Raw genomic sequence first — 23118 nt, 5'->3', positions numbered from 1 at the left:
ATAACTTGTTTACATGATAAAGTACATGAAGGATTACAAACGTTATGCCATATGATTAACACACAGCTTCTCCATTGCAAATTGTTTATGACACTAATCAGCACCTGTTCAAATAATGATCATTAAGAAAGTTATTCATCATGTGCAGTGTGTGTCCTCTCCCCTCCTCTCCCCCTAGTACTAATTGAGGAGGTTTGACCTGGTGACCCCAGCTAAATTGAGTTGTAGTCCCTGTGGCGAGAGTCTCCTTCCTGGTCAGTCAGGGCCGATTACACAGCCATTGTGCTCCACACTGTAACGTCCGAGCTCTCTGTAACCAACCAGATGAGTCACACTGTCGCAGCTCGCATATCCAAGAACAGACAGACTCAGGGCTGTGTGTGTGTGTGTGTGTCTATCAGCCCTTCTCTCACAGACAGACAGACAGACAGACAGACAGACAGACAGACAGACAGACAGACAGACAGACAGACAGACACGCAACAGGAATTAATTTGATGGATTAGAGCAATTGATAACCCAACTGCATTGCGTAGCGCCCATTCACTTCTTCATTAGAGCGTGTTCTGTTTGGCACATTTGTTTCTACATTTATTCACAAGAGACATCTTACTGTATTGACTGAAGCTGTTATTGTGGACGTCTGGCCATAAGTCTTATTCTTGGTGTTTTTCTTCTGCCGATTGGTAATTCATTTGTAGATTACATTTTGAAGGATTGAGTCCTGCCATAGGATTGCCAATCTCTCCTAAATGGCCATCATGTTTGTTAGTTCGTATGTGTTAATCAGTGGACCTTTAAACTCTTCAACACTTGTTGTCAGATGACATTATTTCTGTTACACGTATAAAAATCCAAGGAACAGTGTTGATTTGGTCCCATGTGTTGTATCAACAAAACATTGCAGCATAATTATAAATGCAGTGTGTTACTGGCAGAGTGACACAATGTACCTTGTCAAATTAATGAACTGATAGCTGTGATATTCAGTTTGTATGCTGTTATATATTCATCTGCGTAATAGATTCTGTCTTATTGAGATGGTTATCAGGCAGCTCTAGTATACATTAATTAAATTAGCCAGATGTATGATCATACATTCTAGTTGAAAATTGCAGCAATTGCTGGTGAAATGTGTATTCTTGTTTGTTGCTGAGGGATTTTCGTTACATTTACAGAGCGTTACCATGGGTAAATTATTGTGTATCTGACAGGCTAGATCGGATGACCAATGGCCCACGTAGGTAGCAGCCTTTCAAATCCATTAAAACTTCCCATGGAGTGATGGGACAACAATTTTACAACAAGAATGTAAATTGCTTGTTTTGTTTAATTGGCCAAAACTTTTAATAAGTTCACAGTGGTGACAAATCATCGACTCATTGCTGACACTCCTGTAATGTGTAAGTTTGGATGGCATTGTAAAATGGAATTTTCTGCCTCAACTCACTTATCTCGCCAACAGGGACAGTAATCAAAATGAACCACCCCCCCCACTCACACGCACACACACACACACACACACACACACACACACACACACACACACACACACACACACACACACACACACACACACACACACACACACACACACACACACACACACACACACACACACACACACACACACACACACAATCCCTCCACCCGACCAAGGTCTGTACGAAACACGAGGGCTTTATTAGTAACCCCCCTCTATCCTGGTCCGTTTAAATGATGCTGGATGCAAGGTGCTCAACAGCGCTAGAGAAACTCATTAGACTCACAGGGACTCAGGCTCACTCACTAAGGCGTGTATGTCTCCACAGGACGAGTCGAGGCTTCTGCACTGGTGAGACAGAAAGATAGAGACACAGTTATCTATGTACGGTGGCTCTAAGTTATCTATGTACGGTGGACTTTAACACTGTGTCCATATACTACAAATACCTAGGTGCCTAGTTAGACTGTAAACTCTGCTTCCAGACTCACATTAAGCATCTCCAATCAAATATTACATCTAGAATTGGCTTCCTATTTCGCAACAAAGCATCCTTCACTCATGCTGCCAAACATACCCTCGTAAAACGGACTATCCGACCGATCCTTGACTTCGGCGAAGTCATTTACAAAATAGCCTCCAACACTCTACTCAGCAAATTGGATGCAGTCTATCACAGTGCCATCCGTTTTGTCACCAAAGCCTCATATACTACCCACCACTGTGACCTGTATGCTCTCGTTGGCTGGACCTCGCTTCATATTTGTCGCCAAACCCACTGGTTTCAGGTCATCTATAAGACTTTGCTAAGTAAAGCCCCTCCTTATCTCAGCTCACTGGTCACCATAGCAGCACCCACCCGTAGCACCCGCTCCAGCAGGTATCATCCCAATCACTGGTCATCCCCAAAGCCAACTTCTCTTTGGCTGCCTTTCCTTCCAGTTCTCTGCTGCCAATGACTGGAACGAATAGCAAAAATCACTGAAGCTGGAGTCTTATATCTCCCTCACTAACTTTAAGCATCAGCTGTCAGAGCAGCTTACCGATCATTGTACCTGTACACAGCTCATCTGTAAATACCCCACCCAACTACCTCATCCCCATATATTTTTTGTTGTTGTTCCTTTGCACCCCAGTATTTCTATTTGCACATTCTTCTTCTGCACATCTATCACTCTAGTGTTGAATTACTAAATTGTAATTATTTCACCACCATGGGCTATTTATTGCCTTACCTCCCTAATCTAACTACATTTGCACACAATGTATATAGATTTTTCTATTGCGATATTGACTGTACATTTGTTTATCCCATGTGTAACTCTGTGTTGTTTGTGTCGCACTGCTTTGCTTTATCTTGGCCAGGTCGCAGTTGTAAATGAGAACTTGTTCTCAACTGGCCTACCTGGTTAAATAAAGGTGGAATACATTTTTTTTTTAACTCCTCGTCCTTTCCATGTTAGTGATGTGTTTAACAAATGAACTAACAGAGCTCTGACCAATTAAAAGCCTTTTCTATTCACTGAAATTGGATAAATGGTTTCTGACTCAGGTAGGAGTGCAGACCTCTTGTTCTTCCTTTTGTGGAATCAAACACATTTCCTAAACACAGCACGTCATAAAGACAGATTTTTAGAATTCCTTTACATGCAACTCTTGTTCAATATTGTCCGGTGGTTCGAGACATCGCTACCCCCATCTCTTTCTTACTCTCTTGGAAAAAAGGTTCCCAAAAGGGTTCTTCGGCTGTCCCCATAGGTGAACTCTTTTTGGTTCCAGGTAGAACCCTTTTTGGTTTCAGGTAGAACTCTTTTGGGTTCCATGTAGAACCCTCTGTGGAGGGTTCTTCATGGAACCCAAAAGGGTTCTTCAAAGGGTTCTCCTATGGGGACAGCTGAAGAACCATTATAGTTTCTAGATAGCACATTTGTTTCTAAGACTACCATTTTCAGAAGAATCTGCTTGACACCACTCTCTACATTGACTCCAGCCCCCCTTAGAGGAAGTGGCTAGGATCCCTGCCTTAATTATGCAAAGTATGGGATATTTGGCGTCCTTTTTTTTAAAAGTGTCGCTAGCTGGTTTCTGGCGTTGGCAGTCACACTGCCACTCTCCCCCAGCCGGGAGGTCCTGTCAGGCTCCCCTTTCTCTCTGCTGAAGGGAAATGAAAGGTTGAGAAGGCATAATGGAGAATGCATTTCAACTGCAGGGGAGGAACGATGAGACGTCAGAAGTTCTCGGTGAGACCCTAATTTTACAGGGAACAGGTGGGAGAGTCTTTTGTTCTCTTCCCGCTGCTGAAATCCATTTAGTACCTTGTATTTGACATGCCGCAAGGAACTCTTTTTCCCCCCTACCTGTCACCTAGTTCAAAGCAGGCCCCCTGCGAAAAAAAGGTTCCTACCTTTTGAACAGGCTAAAGTGATGTTTGTCAAGGCCAATGCCAATAATACCACATCGTGTCAGAAGGATTGGTTTCCATGTAGCTAATGAATTAGTCGGAGCGCTGTTCAAACCATCACTTCTTTGACAAGCACTCAGTTACAAACAAATCACTGACTGACTGAGGCCTGATCTGAATGCACGGTCCTGCATTCAGAATCGCACAAATATGCCACATTTAGGTGCATGTTGTGAACTGGCCTTGGATGCATATATTAACACGGTTTCTCAAAACTACAACATAGAAATCCAATTATAAATATCTTAGAATCTGATAAATTGTTAATATCACTGTAGTATCAATGTTACAAAAACACTTGCTAATTCATATACTGTGAAGTGCTTTAAAAAAGTCAGTATGTACTGTATATTTGTTCAGAAACTTTGTTTAAACTGCAGTGTTTTTAGATGTGTGACAATACCATCTTGCCGAAGCGTATGTGTTAGTCTATATCGCCTGTCTAATACTTTGGGCGTTGTTTTGTCTCAGAAACCTCCGCAGTCATCAAGGCGTTTTTTCAGTTGGTCACTGTTGATGTTGGGAGAGGGTTTGTTGGGAGAATTTTATAATTCATGTGGTCATTACTCAGTCCTATATGTTACTTACGCGGATGGCTGCTCGCCATGTTGCCAAACCTCGTCCATATGAAAGGCTTGTGTGGATTCCCAAAGCACTGGTTGAGCTGTTAAAATCTCCTGGAGTTTCCGTACAGAAAAGCCATAACAGTAAAAAATAAGACGAAGGTATAGCGAAGAAGGGAAAGAAAGTCTCGATGTGTCTGACAGGCGTTAACCTGTCGTAGGTTTTTTGTTGTTGTTGCTGTTAACCATTTCTTTCCCCTCTCTCTTTCTTTCTGGCAGTAGAAGACAATGTGACAGAGGAGCAGCACAGTCCTGGGCAGAGTGCGATTCCGAGCGGTAAATGCTCCATTTCATATTTCATCGTTTTGGGTGAACCAGAATCTGGCCTTTCAGGAGATGTTAAATATGGCAATTCTCCTTTAAGGGCAGGAAGCAGTGATTCAATTTGCCATTTACCAGCTTTACAAGCGTAATAATGTCAAAATACGTTCAGTACTTACTGGTTTTTCTCTGAGAAACTATAGTCAACACTGCCGTCACGGCCGGTATGTACTAAATGAAGAGTTGCATGCAACCGAAAAAATGCCTTTTCTACACCTCCTGCAATATCAGTAATATAATTTGTTTTTTTTTGCTGGATTTGATACATGCGCACTTGGTAAAAACAATACTTTGATTCCTTCCAGACGAGGCATTTTTTCAGTTGCGCGTAACTTTTTATTTAGATGGACATACTGCTGACTGTGACGACAGTAATGATGATAGAATGTATTTTGACATTATTAAGCTTGAAAAGCTGGCGAATGGCAGGTTGAATGGCTGCTTCCTGAGCCCAAAGGAGCATCGCCATATTCAACGTCTCCTGTAAGGCCAGATTCTGCTTCACATTCTGGACTGGAAAGTGGAGCGTGTGTGTGTGTGTGTGTGATCTATCGTCTCTCCAGAGAGGAATGAAGTGTGTTTCAACCACTCGGATATGTTACTGCTCCTTGTGTGTTGGCTCACCTGTGTGTGTGTGTGTGTGTGTGTGTGTGTGTGTGTGTGTGTGTGTGTGTGTGTGTGTGTGTGTGTGTGTGTGTGTGTGTGTGCGTGTCCATTCGTGCATGTCTGTTTGAGAGAGCGTTACATCAGATGCTGTGAAATGCATGCATTGTGCGTGTATTGTATTCATGCCTGTGTATGTGTGTGTGTTCACGCCTTTGTTTCCCAACCTCAGATAGAGGTAGAATACAGCTCACAGAGCAGATGAATGTGTCCTGTCTGCTGGTGTGGCATTCACCGTATGCCCTCCAGGAACAGAGCAGTAATCCAGGTCAGGCTCACAGAGAGCCCACTATGAATGAAGCCTGCTCCTGATCACGCGACCGTTCTTTCATTTCATTTGTCTCTGCGAAAGGTTAAGTCTCATGTGTGGTTATTTTAAACCTGATATGGATGGCTTTGCCCAGCAGGCTGAGGACTCTGGGTTCTCACAGTCACACACACTGCCTGGTACCTGGCGGTAGAGTCAGTTGTGTTTACCCACCTACCTCTCGCTCTCTGGGCCCCTTCAGACAGAGGTATGATATCCCCATGCAGAAACTGGAAACACAAGGACTGTTTCACTACAGTATGTCTATGGGGATGGGTCCGTTTATTGGTTCTGTAAGGTGTCTGAGAGGAGGTCTCCTTCCTTCAGCCCCCTCCCACAGATCAGTGTTTACCAGTCTCCATCATTCGGCTTAGGCTATCGTTTTTGCGTGAGTGTTTCATCCAGGCCCATGTCAGTCTAGTCTGCAGTTGTAGTATTTTATATGAATTCCTGGGTGTTGCTTAACGTTTGGTAGATAAGCAGGGTCTGTATGTTGTTGGTTACATGTTGGTTGGTGTTTGGTAGAGGTAGAGATCCAGGCTCTGTGGGAGTTGGTTGGGGAGAGAGGCAGGCTTCATCCTCAGCCACCCCAGCAGAAGTAGATGAAGCGCTGGGCTTATGAGCCCCTGTTTCCCCTGGTTCCCTGGGAGACCTTCTGTCATCCACAGCCAACGGCGGGCTAATGAGAGCCCCTGATTACAACGACCCCCTCAGACACGCACACCCGCCTCTCTCTCCTCTCCTCCGCACCTCCTCCCTCTAGCCGCCATCTCCAGAGTGAAGGGAGAGAGACAGCAGCGACACGATCGATGTTTGCCTGTGGAGAAATCAAGTGTGTGCACAAATTAATTTCTCACTTTTCTCATTTGAGTTCGTCTGGTTGTTTTTCTTTGAACCCCCTCGTCAGATGCAGTGTAAAGGATCCTAGTAGAAGTTGCAAAACTTTACCAAGATATAGGAGCAGATTATTGTTTTGAATAATTTGTCACAACTTTCATGTAAATTCACCTTCAGAATGGCTCTGGATTGGATAGCTGCTGTTTAAGTGGCTCCTGACCAATTCTGCTGTTTTGTTGTGTATTTTCTTTGAGCTTTTTTTGCACATCATCTCTTGGACATTGTTTCTTAAGACCGACAAGAGCTTCTGGACATCAGAACAGCTAACCTTCGATATAGATTAATATTTCTACTTCAACGAGTTGGCGGCGCAGGACATACTGCTCAGCCAGGACCAGACTCCACAGACCGTCAAAAAGCCATCAATGAAGTCACCCCATTGTTTCCTATGAGAAATACCGCAATGACCTCCGACGAGCCATCAAACAGACAAAGCGTGAATGCAGGACTAAGATTGAATTCTACGACACCGGCTCTGACACACGTCAGAAGAACGCCAAGGCAACCTGTCTAAATGACTATCGTCCGTAGCACTCACATCTGTAGCCATGAAATGCATTAAAATGCTGGTCACAGCTCACATCAACACCATCATCCCAGACATCCTGGACCCATTCCGATTCACATACCGCCCCAACAGATCCACAGATGACTCAATCTCTATTGCGTTCCACACCGCCCTCTCCCACCAGGACAAAAGGAACACCTACTGTATTTGAGTACACCATTGTGCCCTCCGAGCTCATCATCAAGCTAAGGACCCTGGGACTGAACACCTCCCTCTGCAACTTGATCCAGATCCTCTAAAAGTTATACAGCTGCCCCATTGAGAGTCTCTTGACTGACTACATCACCACTTGGAATGGCAACTGCTTGGCGAAAGACTGCAAGACACTACAGAGGGTAGTGCGTACGGCCCAGTACATTACTGGGGCCGAGCTCCCTGCCATCCAGGACCTCTATACCAGGCGGTGTCAGAGGAAGGCAATACAAATTGTCATAGACTCAAGCCACCCAAGTCATAGACTCTTCTCTCTGCTACCGCACCGGCAAGCAATACCAATGAAGTCTGGAACCAACAGGACCCTCAACAGCTTTTACCCCCAAACCATAAGACTGCTAAATAGTTTGTTAATTAGTAGACCAAATAGAGACCCGGACTATCGTTGTTTACCCTTTTTGCACACATTTTTTTTGATTCATCACATACGCTGCTGCTACTGTTTATGATTTATCCTGTTGCCTAGCTACTTTATTCCTTGTTGCATATCTACCTCAGTTACCTTGTACCTCTGCACATCGACTCGGGACTGGTACACCGTGTGTATAGCCAAGTTATCACTACTCGTTGTGTATTTATTATTCGTTTTATTATCATGTTATTACTTTTCTATTATTTCTCTATTTCTTTCTCTCTGCATTGTTGGGAAGGGCCCGTAAGTAAGCATTTCACTGTTAGTCTACACCTGTTGTTTACAAAGAATGTGACAAATATTTGCATTTTATTTCAATTGGATTTGATTTGATTTGACCTGCCATGTGGTACCTTCAGAAAATACAGTTTTGGACCAATGATCAAGAATGGTATGAGTTTAAAACCCAACAGCATAGGATCTTATGGTTAAACCACTTTCCATTGTTCCCAATCAAGACCCTTTGGATGTAAAAAACCACAACAAACAAAACAACTGAAACAATGGATCAGCTTATTTTCGTGCTTGTAGGCCACTGATCAGTGATTGACGTGTTCACACTACCCATTAAGGCTTTGACAAGGCCCTAGCTGAATGAGACGTGGTGTGTCGAGTGCTTGGCTGATAAGTAGACCCCCAGCAGTGTTCCTCTATGAGCCTGTATGTTCATTGTGTCTTACAGCCAGGTACCTACTGTATTATTATTCTATACGCCACACTTATGTCTGATGTGTAGCAGAATAGGAAAGGGGGAAATGATAACAAAAGAGGTTCTCTGGTAAAGAGGAAAGCCAGCATTATAGTTAGCTAGTGCGGAGGGCAGGAACAGTATTATATGGGAGATTTAATGAGGCAGATTGCTTTTTTACCCGGAGAGAAGGCTTAAGATCCACAGCTTGGCTTTACCACAGCCTCCACTGCCTGTGTGTAATTATAACCACATGCTCCACATTCTTTCTTCTCCTTTTTATGTACACTTTTCTTTTACTCCTGACTGTGGCTGGTTGGGGCCATTTTGTGGGAGAGTTTGCCTGCTCCAGTTAAAAGTGGAGTGGACTGAGCTCTGGGTGTGAGGAAGAGGGTGTGTGTGTGTGTGTGTGTGTGTGTGTACACGCTTACATGCGTGTCTGTGCTTCCATGTTTGTGCATACGTGCGCGCGTGTGTGTGCCTGTAGGAGAGTGTGTTAGATCTGAGGGGTTTTCTGGGTGGCGAGGTACTTGTTACTGTAGTGCAAGCTAGTGGTAGCGTAGCGTCGGCGGAGGAGGGCTAAACCAGCCACAGATCAATGCACTGCAGGGCTCTCTACATACAGCAGGAAGAGGAAGGGACTCTTTCACTCCAGCACTTCTCAAATCATATTCTCTATTATTCATTTCCTTTGTTGTTTGACTGCACTAATGGCATGGCAAGGCGCTTCGTTCAATAGTATCACTCCCAGAGAGAGAGAGAGAGAGAGAGAGAGAGAGAAGCTAAGAAATCAGCGAGAGAGAGAGAAGCTAAGAAATCAGTGAGAGAGAGAGAGAAGCTAAGAAATCAGCGAGAGAGAGAGAGAGAGAAGCTACGAAATCAGAGAGAGGGAGAAGCTAAGAAATCAGCAAGAGCGAGAAAGAGAGAGAGAAGCTAAGAAATCAGCAAGAGAGAGAGAGAGAGACAGAGAGAGAGAGAGAGAGAGAGAGAGCGCTCGAGAGAGAGACAGAAGCTAAGAAATCAGCAAGAGAGAGAGAGAATCATAATTTAAGGTATCTAATCATGTTCTTCATTCATTGCCTTTGATTTCCTTTCCTTTGTGTTCGCATATCTTTTTTCTATGTAACGATTTAACGGTGAATGATGCTGTGTTACCTGTGATATGTGGTGCTTCCTTGATCATATAAGCTACTGGGTTGTTGTTGTTGTTTGTTCTAACTCCTCCAGTTATAGTTTTGGCAGCTTTTTCTCTTTCATAAAGATGCTGCATGTTGATTTGTAACGTACAGATGTTGGATCTTAATTTGAACAGTATTTTCACAGCAAAATAATCTGGGCCTATTAGCTGGCCAAAATTTAACATGAAAAGTGCAATACTGTTCATATAACGGTGTGTTAGTGCAGGTTTTCAGTGCATATGTGTAAATCATGAAGCTCATCTGCATTTCCTGCGGTGTGGGAAAAATTTCAGCAACAAAAGAGTGATCAAATGAAGATCCTACATCTGTATTATGTTAAGCTAAGAAAACAATGTGATTGTAAATATATAATAGCTATGGTATAAACAACTCTATACTTGCTTTTCAAAATGAAGTCATACGGTCGATTTCTCCAATAAAACCTTGAATCAACACCCAAAGAACTCAGACACACACATGCAGTCAAATAAGCCATTCAGTGCGTATTTATGAATCTGATCTCATTGCATTGCATGACGATCTGATCTAGGACTTGCTAAAAACATTCTGTCCTGTAGCCTCTCCATGTTAACACATGACAATCTTGAGTAATGTGGTTTCAGTTGATCTCTCTGCTCCCAGCGTCTCAGAGCTAGATCATGACACAGCTTTAATGATCTGGGATCAGTGGACGTGACGGGCTAATGGAGGGACCCCAAATCCCATACAGCCACACAAAGGCGAAGAGGAGAGCATAGAGAGATAGATACACTCTGAGGCTTTATCATGTGGCATTAGACTGTACAGTAATGTGGCTGGCTGTGTGACCTATATTGCAAGTGATCTCCCTCTCTTCTCTCTCCAAAAAACAAATCAAAAGTTTTAGATTTTTAAATAATGAGGTGGCGGAAGGCGGCATCCGTGTGAAGGTTGTTCAATCTTAATGTCCTCCTATTGCTGACAGCCCTCCACACTCTGATAAAGGAGCTTGCACACCTTTGATCAGGCCTGCCGACATGTGTCGACAGAAGCTGCGCGCTGGTTAAAATAAATTCTTCATTTGAACTTGGGTGGTGGGGGGGGGGGTTTAGGATGGCGAAGTAGGGGAGGGCTGGGGAGGGAGGGACCATCTACAAGATCTGAATCTCTTGGAAATGAGAGAAAATGAGTATGGAGATGGATGAAAAGATAATGACTCTTGCTTTCAGCTCTGAGGTCTTTCGCTGCACAAAGAAGGACTCATATTGGACTTTATTGGAACTAGACGTACAGTACAGACGGAGCAGGAGCGGGGCGAGAGCATGGCACCACCTTGGGTGATATTTACTGCAATGTCTTTACCCTTTATGTTGTGGATGGATATGAATGAATTTGAGTTCGAAATAACCGAGAGCCCTCCAGTGTCAGACAAATTCCGTCTAACTCTCGGAAAACATCTCCCTGTCTCTCGTGCCCCTTTGCTCTGGTTCTTTCGTTATCTCTTTCTCTCTCTCCATCTCTGTCTCTCCATCTCTGTCTTTCTCTTGCTCTCTCTCTCTCTCAACCCCCACCTCTTCCTTAATTTCTCTCTTTACCTCTCCCTCCCTCCTCTCCTTCCCCTCTCCCCATTGCCAGTATGGCCCCACCTGTCTCTCTAAGTGCTCAGTAGGGGGGACGTGGGGGGCCCAGCTCTGCTGGAGCCCTGATGGTTCCCTGGTTTGGGTGAAGGAGAACATCAATCGTGCTTCTACACCTGCATTGCTTGCTGTTTGGGGTTTTAGGCTGGGTTTCTGTACAGCACTTTGAGATATCAGCTGATATACGAAGGGCTATATAAATAAATTTGATTTGATTAAAACCTTATAAATATTTAAGAGCAGAGCTATTCAATAATATGAAGGTGTGGGGTTCAGGGGGGTTTGGGGGCCTGCGACCAACAAGATATCTGTTGTGGAATAATAAATGTACTTCAATAGACAGCCTAGAGGGAGAGGGATGAGAATGGAAGGATGAGAATGGACTCCAGGAAGGCATTTATGGGCAACTCAAAATGGCGTCAATCGCTGTCCCCGAATTTCACATTTTGATTTATTAATCATCTATGAGCTTTTAGCTCCAAATCATATCCTCTGTAGCTTTTGAAAATGCATGCAGTTTATTATGTAGATGGTTTTTGTCGTCTTATTGAACAAATATCCAGATATCCACCTGACCTCAACATATGGATTTTGTGTATTAAATACAGATTGACGCCTTTTTTTCCCCATATCATGAATTCTGATGACCCTGATGACCCTATACTGATGTGAGCAATGAGCATCCATTAAAACTCAGAACTTACCTCAAAATGCAAATAACTCCACACCAATGGAAGCCAAAAATGGCCACTACAGCACAAAACCATCTGAAAAATCTTCATATTCCACAAATCTATGCTATCTCCTGTGTGTGATTGTCAGCCCCTCCAAGCAGCAGTAGATGCATTGATCTTCTGTCCAGCCTGCAGAGACCTGGTATAAGAGGATGTCATGATCTGATGGATTACTGTAGGAGACTCCGAGAGACTCCGAGAGACTCCGAGAGGCTCAGAGAGGCCCAGGATCCTCGGTATTGATCTGGTGATGTGGTAGGCTTCTAATCCCTGGTCCTGGGGTGGCCGTGACCTTGTAATGTCACTGTCAAGCCCCCCAATGTTCAGCACTTTACCCAGACAACAACAGATCGGGGTTCGGGGGGGGGGGACTATGGGGTCCGTCTGCTGTACAGAGAGCCATGACCCCGGATTAGATCCACATTAGTGGTGTCAAATCGTATGTTTTCATAGGATAATTTAAGGTTGTATTTTTAGCCTTTTGCTGTGCATTCCTAAATGAGTAACCCAAAACATAATCTGACTTCATTTACGGAATGGCCCACAATAACCATTCAATAGACAAAAAAATGTCATGAGAGGCTTCCATTAATTGAGTCTTTAACAAAAAGCATTTCATTTCACTAGACCTTTCGGTGCCTGTGAAAAGTTTCTCAGCCACTGTGTTTTTCCTGGCACATTTGGAGCTGTGCTCTGCTCTGCTCTGCTGCCGAGCCTGTTAGTGTGGATGAATCATTAGTGTATATTGTGTGGCGTTTGGCCTCAGTCAAAAGCAGTATTCCCATCAGAGGGCTCGGCGAGGCCTGCATCTGTGAGGATTGGGATTTAAATTTTTCTTGAAACACCTTCTGTTCTGCTGTGGTCCCAGTGGGAACCACAGCACTGATATTTTTAGAGGGCATGTTCCGAGAGCCTCCGTCGTCAAGAGGGAAGGACAATGGTGGGTGTGATGTTACATCAATACTTGGCTGCAAGTGGAGAGGAGTGGAGTGAAGAGGAGAGGAGTATTGGGGTGGGAGGGGGAGGGGGAAGAGGAAAAATTCTGGGTGGCCTTGATGAGTTCTGGAACGTCTCTCCTCTGAGGAACATCTTAAGAGCACCCCACTGACCGACCAGTACTTTAAAATGGCCAACATGTAACCCACATATGTACGACCTGGCTTCATGCCAACACACTGCCACAGACACGCTATTGCACTACTTCCTACCCAGCCCAGGTCCTTAAGCGGTCTTAACTGTGTGCTAGGCAGAAAGACTGAAAGGAGGCCTGCTCCTAATGTTCCCTCCAGAGTTTTCAGATGATGTGCGAAGAGAACTGGCAATGGGGCTCAAAATGGCTGCCAGTCAGGGTAGGGAGGGCTCCTTCTCCTCACCAGAAAGCTTTGGGAGTTAGACCGGTGGGGGCCATGATTGTTTAATTGTGAGTATGTCTTCGTAATCAGCCTTATTGTGTTGAAGTGGGAGAGACACAACAGGGGAGAGAGAGAAAGGACTGCAGGCCATGCTGCCTGCTGAATCTGAGAGATGCTGCCTGCTGAATCTGAGAGATGCTGCCTGTTGAATCTGAAAGATGCTGCTGATATTGTCCCTCCAGTTTACCATATGTGTTTTGTTTTTTACTGTTCTCGAAATGGAGATGTGTAAAATAAATTTGCAAGCGATGCAGAATTTGTTGTGTTGTAATAGTGTTGTAGTGTCACCTGGATATTGGTGCTGTCTGTCTGTCTCCCTGGGTGTTTATAGTTTCCTGGTTCGTAGAATGGTAGTCCTGGTTCACGGTAGTCAGCCCACCACTGGCACTGCTACAGGACAAAGCCATCAGGTGCCAAAAGTGCAGATGGATTGAAGAATATATTGATGAGTGCAACACGCGGCTGCCTGCGAGCAGAGTTGAATAATGCAGAGAAGTGTGTCGTGACGACGGGGTAACACACACCAATCTCAGCCCTGCATATTGCTCTCTCCCTCTCTCACTCAACCACTCACGTACTCTTCCTCTCTCTCTCTCTCTCTCTCTCTCTCTCTTTCTCTCTCTCTCTCACCATCTCTCTCCCACTCACATACTCTTCCTCTTGCTCTCTCTCTCTCTCCCCCACTCACATACTCTTCCTCTCGCTCTCTCCCTCAACCACTCACGTACTCTTCCTCTCTCTCTCTCTCTCTCTCTCTCTCTCTCTCTCTTTCTCTCTCTCTCTCTCTCTCTCTCACCATCTCTCTCTCACCCACATACTCTTCCTCTTGCTCTCTCTCTCCCCCACTCACATACTCTTCCTCTCGCTCTCTCTCTCCCTCAACCACTCACGTACTCTTCCTCTCTCTCTCTCTCTCTCTCTCTCTCTTTCTCTCTCTCTCACCATCTCTCTCTCACTCACATACTCTTCCTCTTGCTCTCTCTCTCTCTCCCCCACTCACATACTCTTCCTCTCGCTCTCTCTCTCTCCATCTCTCTCTCTCACTCACCCACGCACATCCTATTTCTCTGTCTCTCTTTAATTGCCTGTAGTTCCAGGTTGGATGTCTAGATTAAATGTCTAGTTTCCAGTCTCCTTTGACACAGCCAGAGTGATGCAATTCAGCATTCTCATTGTGGAAGTCTCATATTTTGAAGAACAGGCAAGACCTGCAATCCTGAATTTATTAACAACAAATATTCCCATCAGTCGAGTTTCATATACTGTACTTTTACCTGGTTGAAGGAGGGCAAACAAATCGTAAGACCATTTTTAATAACATAGGAGTGTGTTTGTGTGTGCATTTTGTGTGTGTGTGTGCTGTGTGTGTGTGTGTGTCCATTTCAGTGTGTCCTCACTCAATGTTACGGCGTGAGTGCTTGAGTTACAGTAGTCCAAATGTAACCTGTATCTTTATTACACATTTTATTATTGTTTTATTAAAACCAGAGTTTTTGTCATCCAGAGGTCGCCTCTTCACTTCGGGTCACTCACCTAACTGTGTTGTGTCGTGTCATTTCCTGTGACTCCCAACAGATCCAGAGTGTTCTCTCGAGAGGGAATTGGAGGATGGTGAGGCTGAGGCCGGGTCTAGGCGTTTGAGGAAGAGGCTTCTCTCTCCAGAGGAAGGCAAGGAGGGGGAGGACGACGACGAGGAGGCCGCGCTGCACAGCTGCGACAGCTGCCGGCAGGTGTTCGAGTCGCTGAGCGATCTCACCGAACACAAGATTAATCAATGCCAGCTGACAGGTAAACAACGCTCAGCCCACCGAGCCCTCCTCCATTCCCTCTACTCTTCAGCTCTACCTCTCCCATTCCAGTCTTCCCACTGGAGAATACCGGCATACACAGTGTGCTGGGTGCAACACACACCACACATAAGGGACTTCAGTACTAGTCTACCTTCGATGAATAGTGCATGCCATGAAATTGGTGGATGTCCAATCCGACACACTACACAAATGGAGAGGAGAGGAGAGGGGACAACAACCCATATCTTTATTCATCACCACTATAATTACCAATCACACACACAGAAAATCCCCCTAAGTTTTGCAATAATCCGAGTATTTAGGCACCACACTGCACTCCACCAATCCACAGCAGTCAGATTCTCCAGTAGTCAAAGCCAATGTCATTGAGTCCTAACGAGTAACCAGACCTCCTCTGTAAGTGGATCCCTACGGTAGTGAGGTCCCTCCTGTTACTGTGGAGGAATCCTCCATTTCTACTGGGACCCTGAGAGGGAGAAGAGAGAAGGAAGGGTGCCATTGGCAGACTCATTGAACATGTGATGGATGAAAAGAGCACTGCTATAAATACTCTGACAAGGTGGCTCAGAGAACTAATGATGTGAGCCGCTGAAGGTTTCCTCCATGTGATTCTCATGGAGTTGGTGCCCTCCTTTATCCCCGTCCTGTCCCGTCCTGTCCCATGTTGAGAAGAACAGTCTGTGAAGATTTAGACTTCCTTTATTTTAGGAGTATAAAATGTAATAGGGAGAGGGGGGATACATTAAGTATTACCCAATCAGATAGCAGTATAGACTCTCCTCCGTTTATACTCAGACACAGTGTCATTTCATATTTTGCAACCCTCAACCAGCCGACCACAAATTATATGGTAGGACTGCTTCAGAGTGGTCTCAGATTTCCAAACAACCAGAAAGATATCCCACATCAGTGTTGCAAATATTTTCTATTGACTGGAAGCCTGTCTCACTGAATGGAGTTGTTTTTGTCTGTGTCTCTGCATGCTCCCTCACCCGCTCACACCGTTGTGCGTGGATATATGTACATATATGTACAGTACCAGTCAAAAGTTTGGACACGCCTACTCATTCAAGGGTTTGTACGCTAGCGTACGATCTCGTCAACAGACAGTGAAACTGCTGGGCGCCAAATTCAAAACAACCGAAATCTCTTGAATTAAAATTCCTCAAACATACAAGTATTTTACACCATTTTAAGATACACCTGTTGTAAATCCAGCTACAGTGTGTCACGCCTTGGTCTTAGTATTTTGTGTTTTCGTTAATTAGTTGGTCAGGCCAGGGTGTGACATGGGTTTATGTTGTTGTATTTCGTATTGGGGTTTTGTAGTTATTGGGATTGCGGCTGAGTAGGGGTGTTGCATAGGCTTGGCTGCCTGAGGCGGTTCTCAATCAGAGTCAGGTGATTCTCGTTGTCTCTGATTGGGAACCGTATTTAGGTAGCCTGGGTTTCACTTTGTATTTCGTGGGTGATTGTTCCTGTCTCTGTGTAGTGTTCACCAGATAGGCTGTAATTAGTTTTCACGTTCCGTTTGTTGTTTTGTATTTATTTAAGTTATTTAATGTATCGCTATCTTCTACATTAAAGACATGAGTAACCACCACGCTGCATTTCGGTCCGACTCTCTTTCAACAAACGAAGAACGCCGTTACACAGTGTCCGATTTCAAAAAGGCTTTACGACGAAATCACACCAAACGATTATGTTAGGTCAGAGCCAAGTCACAGAAAAACACAGCCATTTTACCAGCCAAAGAGAGGAGTCACAAAAAGCAGAAATAGAGAAAATTAATCACTAACCTTTGATCTTCATCAGATGACACTCATACGACTTCATGTTACACCATACATGTATGTTTTCTTTGGTAAAGTTCATATTTATATCCAAAAATCTGAGTTTACATTGGTGCGTTTTGTTCAGTAGTTCCAAAACATCCCGTGATTTTGCAGAGAGCCACATCAATTTACAGAAATACTCATAAACATAAACTCAAACTTTGCTAAAAAATACAACTGTTATGCATGGAATTTTAGATTCACTTCTCCTTAATGCAACCACTGTGTCAGATTTCAAAAAAACTTTACGGAAAAAGCACACCATGCAATAATCTGAGTACAGCGCTCAGAGACCAAAACAACCCAAACAGATATCCCCCATGTTGTGTAGTCAACAGAAGTCAAAAATAGCATTTTCCATGTATAAATTCACTTACCTTTGATGATCTTCATCAGAATGCACTCCCAGGAATCCCAGTTCCACAATAAATGTTTGTTTGTTCGATAATGTCCATAATTTATTTCCAAATACCTCCTTTTTGTTCGCTCGTTTAGCCCAGTAATCAAAATTCATGAGGCGCGATCACTAGGTGCAGTCGAAAATGCAAAAAGTTCCGTTACAGTCCGTAGAAACATGTCAAACGATGTATAGAATCAATATTTAGGATGTTTGTAACATATATCTTCAATACGGTTCCAACTGGAGAATTCCTTTGTCTGTAGAATTGCAATGGAATGCAAGCTAACTCTCACGTGAACACGCGTGGTCAACACATGCCTCTCTGGCAGACCTCTGACTCAATCCCCTCTCATTCGCCCCCACTTCACAGTAGAAGCCTCAAACAAGGTTCTAAACACTGTTGACATCTAGTGGAAGCCTTAGGAAGTGCAATATGACCCCATAGACACTGTATATTCGATAGGCAATGAGTTGAAAAACTACAAACCTAAGATTTCCCACTTCCTGGTTGAATTTTTTCTCAGGTTTTTGCCTGCCATATGAGTTCTGTTATACTCACATACATCATTCAAACAGTTTTCTATCCAAATATACTATATATAAGCATATTCTAGCTTTTATTGCTGAGTAGCAGGCAGTTTAATTTGGGCAGGTTTTTCATCCAAAATTCCCAATGCTGCCTCCTACCCTAGAGAAATTAAAGTTGAGCCAGCAGCATACCAACCTGCATACCACTGCTGGCTTGCTTCTGAATCTAAGCAGGGTTGGTCCTGGTCAGTTCCTGGATGGGAGACCAGATGCTGCTGGAAGTGGTGTTGGAGGGCCAGTAGGAGGCACTCTTTCCTCTGGTCTAAACAATATCCCAATGCCCCAGGGCAGTGATTTGGGACACTGCCCTGTGTAGGGTGCCGTCTTTCGGTTGGGACATTAAACGGGTGTCCTGACTCTCTGAGGTCATTAAAGATCCCATGGCACTTATCATAAGAGTAAGGGTGTTAACCCCGGTGTCCTGGCTAAATTCACAATCTGGCCCTCATTCCATCACGGTCACCTAATAATCCCCAGTTTACAATCCCTGTAACTATTCCCCAGGTTGTTGCTGCAAATGAGAACGTGTTCTCAGTCAACTTACCTGGTAAAATAACGGATAAATTAAAAATAAAGTAGCCACCCTTTGCATTGATGACAGCTTTGCACACTCTTAGCATTCTCTCAACCAGCTTCACCTGGAATGCTTTTCAAAAAATCTTGAAGGAATTCCCACATATGCTGAGCACTTGTTGGCTGCTTTTCCTCCACTCTGCGGTCCAACTCATCCCAAACCATCTCAATTGGGTTGATGTCGCTGGATTGTGGAGGTCAGGTCATCTGATGCACCACTCCATCACTCTACTTCTTGGTAAAATAGCCCTTATACCGCAAATGGTGTATCGCTGCAGAATGCTGTGGTAGCAATGCTGGTTAAGTTTGTCTTGAATTCTAAATAAATCACAGACAGTGTCATCAGCAAAGCACCCCACACCATCACACCTCTTCCTCCATGCTTCACCATGGGAAGTACACATGCGGAGATAATCCGTTCATCGACTCCGCATCTCACAAAGACACCGCAGATGGAAATACAAATCTAGAAATCTGGACTCATCAGACCAAAGGGCAGATTTCCATCAGTCTAGTGTCCATTGCTCGAGTTTCTTGGCCCATGCAAGTCTCTTCTTATTATTGGTGTCCTTTAGTAGTGGTTTCAAATCAAATCAAATTTTATTGTTCACATACACATGGTTAGCAGATGTTAATGCCAGTGTAGAGAAATACTTGTGCTTCTAATTCCGACCATGCAGTAATATCTTACAATTAATCTAACAAATTCACAACATCTACCTTATACACACAGATACACACAAATGTAGAGGGATGAATAAGTATATCCCCATATAAATATATGGATAAGCGATGGCGTGCGGCATTCGCAAGATGCAGTAGATGGTGTAGGACACAGTATATACATATGAGATGAGTAATGTAGGATATGTAAACATTATTAAAGTGACGTTATTTAACGTGACTAGTGTTACCTTTATTAAGTCCATTTATTAAAGTGGCCATTGATTTGAGTCTGTTTAACAGTCTGATGGCCTTGAGATAGAAGCTGTTTTTCAGTCTCTCGGCCCAAGCTTTGACGCACTTGTACTGACCTCGCATTCTGGATGATAGTGGGATGAACAGGCAGTGGCTCGGGTGGTTGTTGTCCTTGATTATCTTTTTGGCCTTCCTGTGACATTGGGTGGTGTTGGTGTCCTGGAGGGCATTTTGACCCCAGTGATGCGTTGTGCAGACCGCACTACCCTCTGGAGAGCCTTGAGGGCCGTGCAACTGCCGTACCACGCGGTGATACAGTCCGACAGGATGCTCTGTAAAAGTTTGTGAGTGATTTAAATGACAAGCCACATTTCTTCAGCCTCCTGAGGTTGAAGAGGCGCTGTTGCGCCTTCTTCACCACACTGTCTGTGTGGGTGGACCATTTCAGTTTGTCCGTGATGTGTACGCCAAGGAACTTTAAAACTTTCCACCTTCTCCACTACTGTCCCATCGATGTGGATGGGGGGGTGCTCCCTCTGCTGTTTCCTGAAGTTCCCAAATCTACTTTATTTTGTTGACGTTGAGTGTGAGGCTATTTTCCTGACACCACAATCTAAAGGCCCTCACCTCCTCCCTGTAGGCAGTCTCGTCATTATTGGTAATCAGGCCTACCACTGTAGTGTTGTCTGTAAACGTGATGATTGTGTTGCAATCGTGCATGGCCAAGCAGTCATGGTTGAACAGGGAGTACAGGAGAGGGCTTAGAACACACCCTTGTGGGGCCCCAGTGTTGAGGACATACACTGAGGTTGGAGTCATTAAAACTTGTTTTTAAACCACTCCACAAATTTCATGTAAACAAACTATAGTTTTGGCAAGTCGGTTAGGACATCTGTGCAAAACACAAGTGTAATTTTTCCAACAATTCTTTACAAACATTTGTTATTTCACTTATAATTCCCTGTATCACAATTCCAGTGGGTCAGAAGTTTACATACACTAAGTGGACTGTGCCTTTAAACAGCTTAGAAAATTCCAGAAAATGATGTCATGGCTTTAGAAACTTCTGAAATAATTTGAGTCAATTGGAGGTGTACCTGTGGATGTATTTCAAGGCCTACCTTCAAACTCAGTGCCTCTTTGCTTGACATCATGGGAAAATCAAAAGAAATCAGCTAAGACCTTAGAAAAAAGTTGTAGACCTCCTCAAGTCTGGTTCATCCTTGGGAGCAATTTCCAAGCACCTGAAGGTACCATGTTCATCTGTACAAACAATATTACGCAAGTATAAACACCATGGGACCATGCAGCCGACATACCGCTCAGGAAGGAGATGTGTTCTGTCTCCTAGAAAAGAACATACCTTGGTGTGAAAAAGTGCAAATCAATCCTTTTGAAGATGCTGGAGGAAACAAGTACAAAAGTATCTATATCCACAGTAAAACGAGTCCTATATCGACAAAACATGAAAGGCTGCTCAGCAAGGAAGAAGCCTCAGCTCCAAAACCGCCATAAGAAAGCCAGACTACGGTTTGCAACTGCACATGGGGAAAACGATTGTCCTTTTGGAGAAATATCCTCTGGTCTGATGAAACAAAAATAGTACTGTTTGGCCATAATGACCATCGTCATGTTTGGAGGAAAAAGGGGGAGACTTGCAAACCGAAGAACACCATCCCATCCGTGAAGCACGAGGGTGGCAGCATCATGTTGTGGTTGTGCTTTGCTGCAGGAGGGACTGGTGCACTTCACAAAATAGATGGTATCATGAGGGAGGAAAATTACGTGGATATATAGAAACAACATCTCAAGACATCAGTCAGGAAGATAAAGCTTGGTCGCAAATGGCTCTTCCAAATGGACACTGACCCCAAGCATACTTCCAAAGTTGTGGCAAAATGGCTTAAGGACAACAAAGTCACAAAACCCTGACCTCAATCCACTAGATAATTTGCAGGCAGAACTGAAAAGGCGTGTGTGATCAAGGAGGCCTACAAACCTGACTCAGTTTCACCAGCTCTGTCAGGGGGAATGGGCCAAAATTCCCCCAACTTATTGTAGGACGCTTGTGGAAGGTTACCTGAAACGTTTGACCCAAGTTGAACCATTTAAAGGCAATGCTACCAAATACTAATTGAGTGTATGTAAACTTCTGACCCAATGGGGATGTGCTTATGCTGAAATAAGTCATTCTTTCTGCTATTATTCTGACATTTCACATTCTTAAAATAAAGTGGAGATCCTAACTGACCTAAGACAGGGAATTCGTTACTAGGATTAAATTTCAGGAATTGTGAAAAATGTGTTTAAATGTATATGGCTGAGGTGTATGTAAACTTTGACTTCAACTATATACATATACAGTGGGGCAAAAAAGTATTTAGTCAGCCACCAATTGTGCAAGTTCTCCCACTTAAAAAGATGAGAGAGGCCTGTAATTTTCATCATAGGTACACTTCAACTATGACAGACAAAATGAGGGAAAAAAATCAGAAAATCACATTATAGGATTTTTAATGAATTTATTTGCAAATGATGGTGGAAAATAAGTATTTGGTCACCTACAAACAAGCAAGATTTCTGGCTCTCAAAGACCTGTACCTTCTTCTTTAAGAGGCTCCTCTGTCCTCCACTCGTTACCTGTATTAATGGCACCTGTTTGAACTTGTTATCAGTATAAAATACACCTGTCCACAACCTCAAACAGTCACACTCTAAACTCCACTATGGCCAAGACCAAAGAGCTGTCAAAGGACACCAGAAACAAAACTGTAGACCTGCACCAGGCTGGGAAGACTGAATCTACAATAGGTAAGCAGCTTGGTTTGAAGAAATCAACTGTGGGAGCAATTATTAGGAAATGGAAGACATACAAGACCACTGATAATCTCCCTCGATCTGGGGTTCCACACAAGATCTCACCCGTGGGGTCAAAATGCTTTGGGGCTGTTTTTCTGCAAAGGGACCAGGACGACTGATCCGTGTAAAGGAAAGAATGAATGGGGCCATGTATCGTTAGATTTTGAGTGAAAACCTCCTTCCATCAGCAAGGGCATTGAAGATGAAACGTGGCTGGGTCTTTCAGCATGACAATGATCCCAAACACACCGCCTGGCCAACGAAGGAGTGGCTTCGTAAGAAGCATTTCAAGGTCCTGGAGTGGCCTAGCCAGTCTCCAGATCTCAACCCCATAGAAAATCTTTGGAGGGAGTTGAAAGTCCATGTTGCCCAGCAACAGCCCCAAAACATCACTGCTCTAGAGTAGATCTGCATGGAAGAATGGGCCAAAATACCAGCAACAGTATGTGAAAACCTTGTGAAGACTTACAGAAAACGTTTGACCTCTGTCATTGCCAACAAAGGGTATATAACAAAGTATTGAGATAAACTTTTGTTATTGACAAAATACTTATTTTC

General features: G+C 43.9%; 1 protein-coding gene across 5 annotated transcripts in view; it reads left to right on the top strand.

Annotated features, from left to right (window-relative positions):
- Nucleotides 1–23118, top strand: part of LOC135558777 (zinc finger protein 521-like) — a 166090-nt gene that overhangs the window by 7779 nt on the left and 135193 nt on the right. For 3 of the 5 annotated variants that reach the window (XM_064992900.1, XM_064992896.1, XM_064992898.1), the window contains 2 exons: nt 4787–4843; nt 15152–15364. Coding sequence is in view for 3 of the 5 variants with exons in the window: in XM_064992896.1 (XP_064848968.1) it covers nt 4787–4843; nt 15152–15364 (270 nt within the window). In the remaining 2 variants the exon portion in view is untranslated. The remainder of the gene's footprint in view (nt 1–4786; nt 4844–15151; nt 15365–23118) is intronic. The other 2 variants (XM_064992901.1, XM_064992899.1) reach the window with 1 other exon arrangement.

The sequence above is a fragment of the Oncorhynchus masou genome, chromosome 17 (assembly GCF_036934945.1).
Source record: "Oncorhynchus masou masou isolate Uvic2021 chromosome 17, UVic_Omas_1.1, whole genome shotgun sequence".
Classification (NCBI taxonomy): domain Eukaryota; kingdom Metazoa; phylum Chordata; class Actinopteri; order Salmoniformes; family Salmonidae; genus Oncorhynchus; species Oncorhynchus masou.
This window is presented reverse-complemented; position numbering and strand designations above follow the sequence as displayed.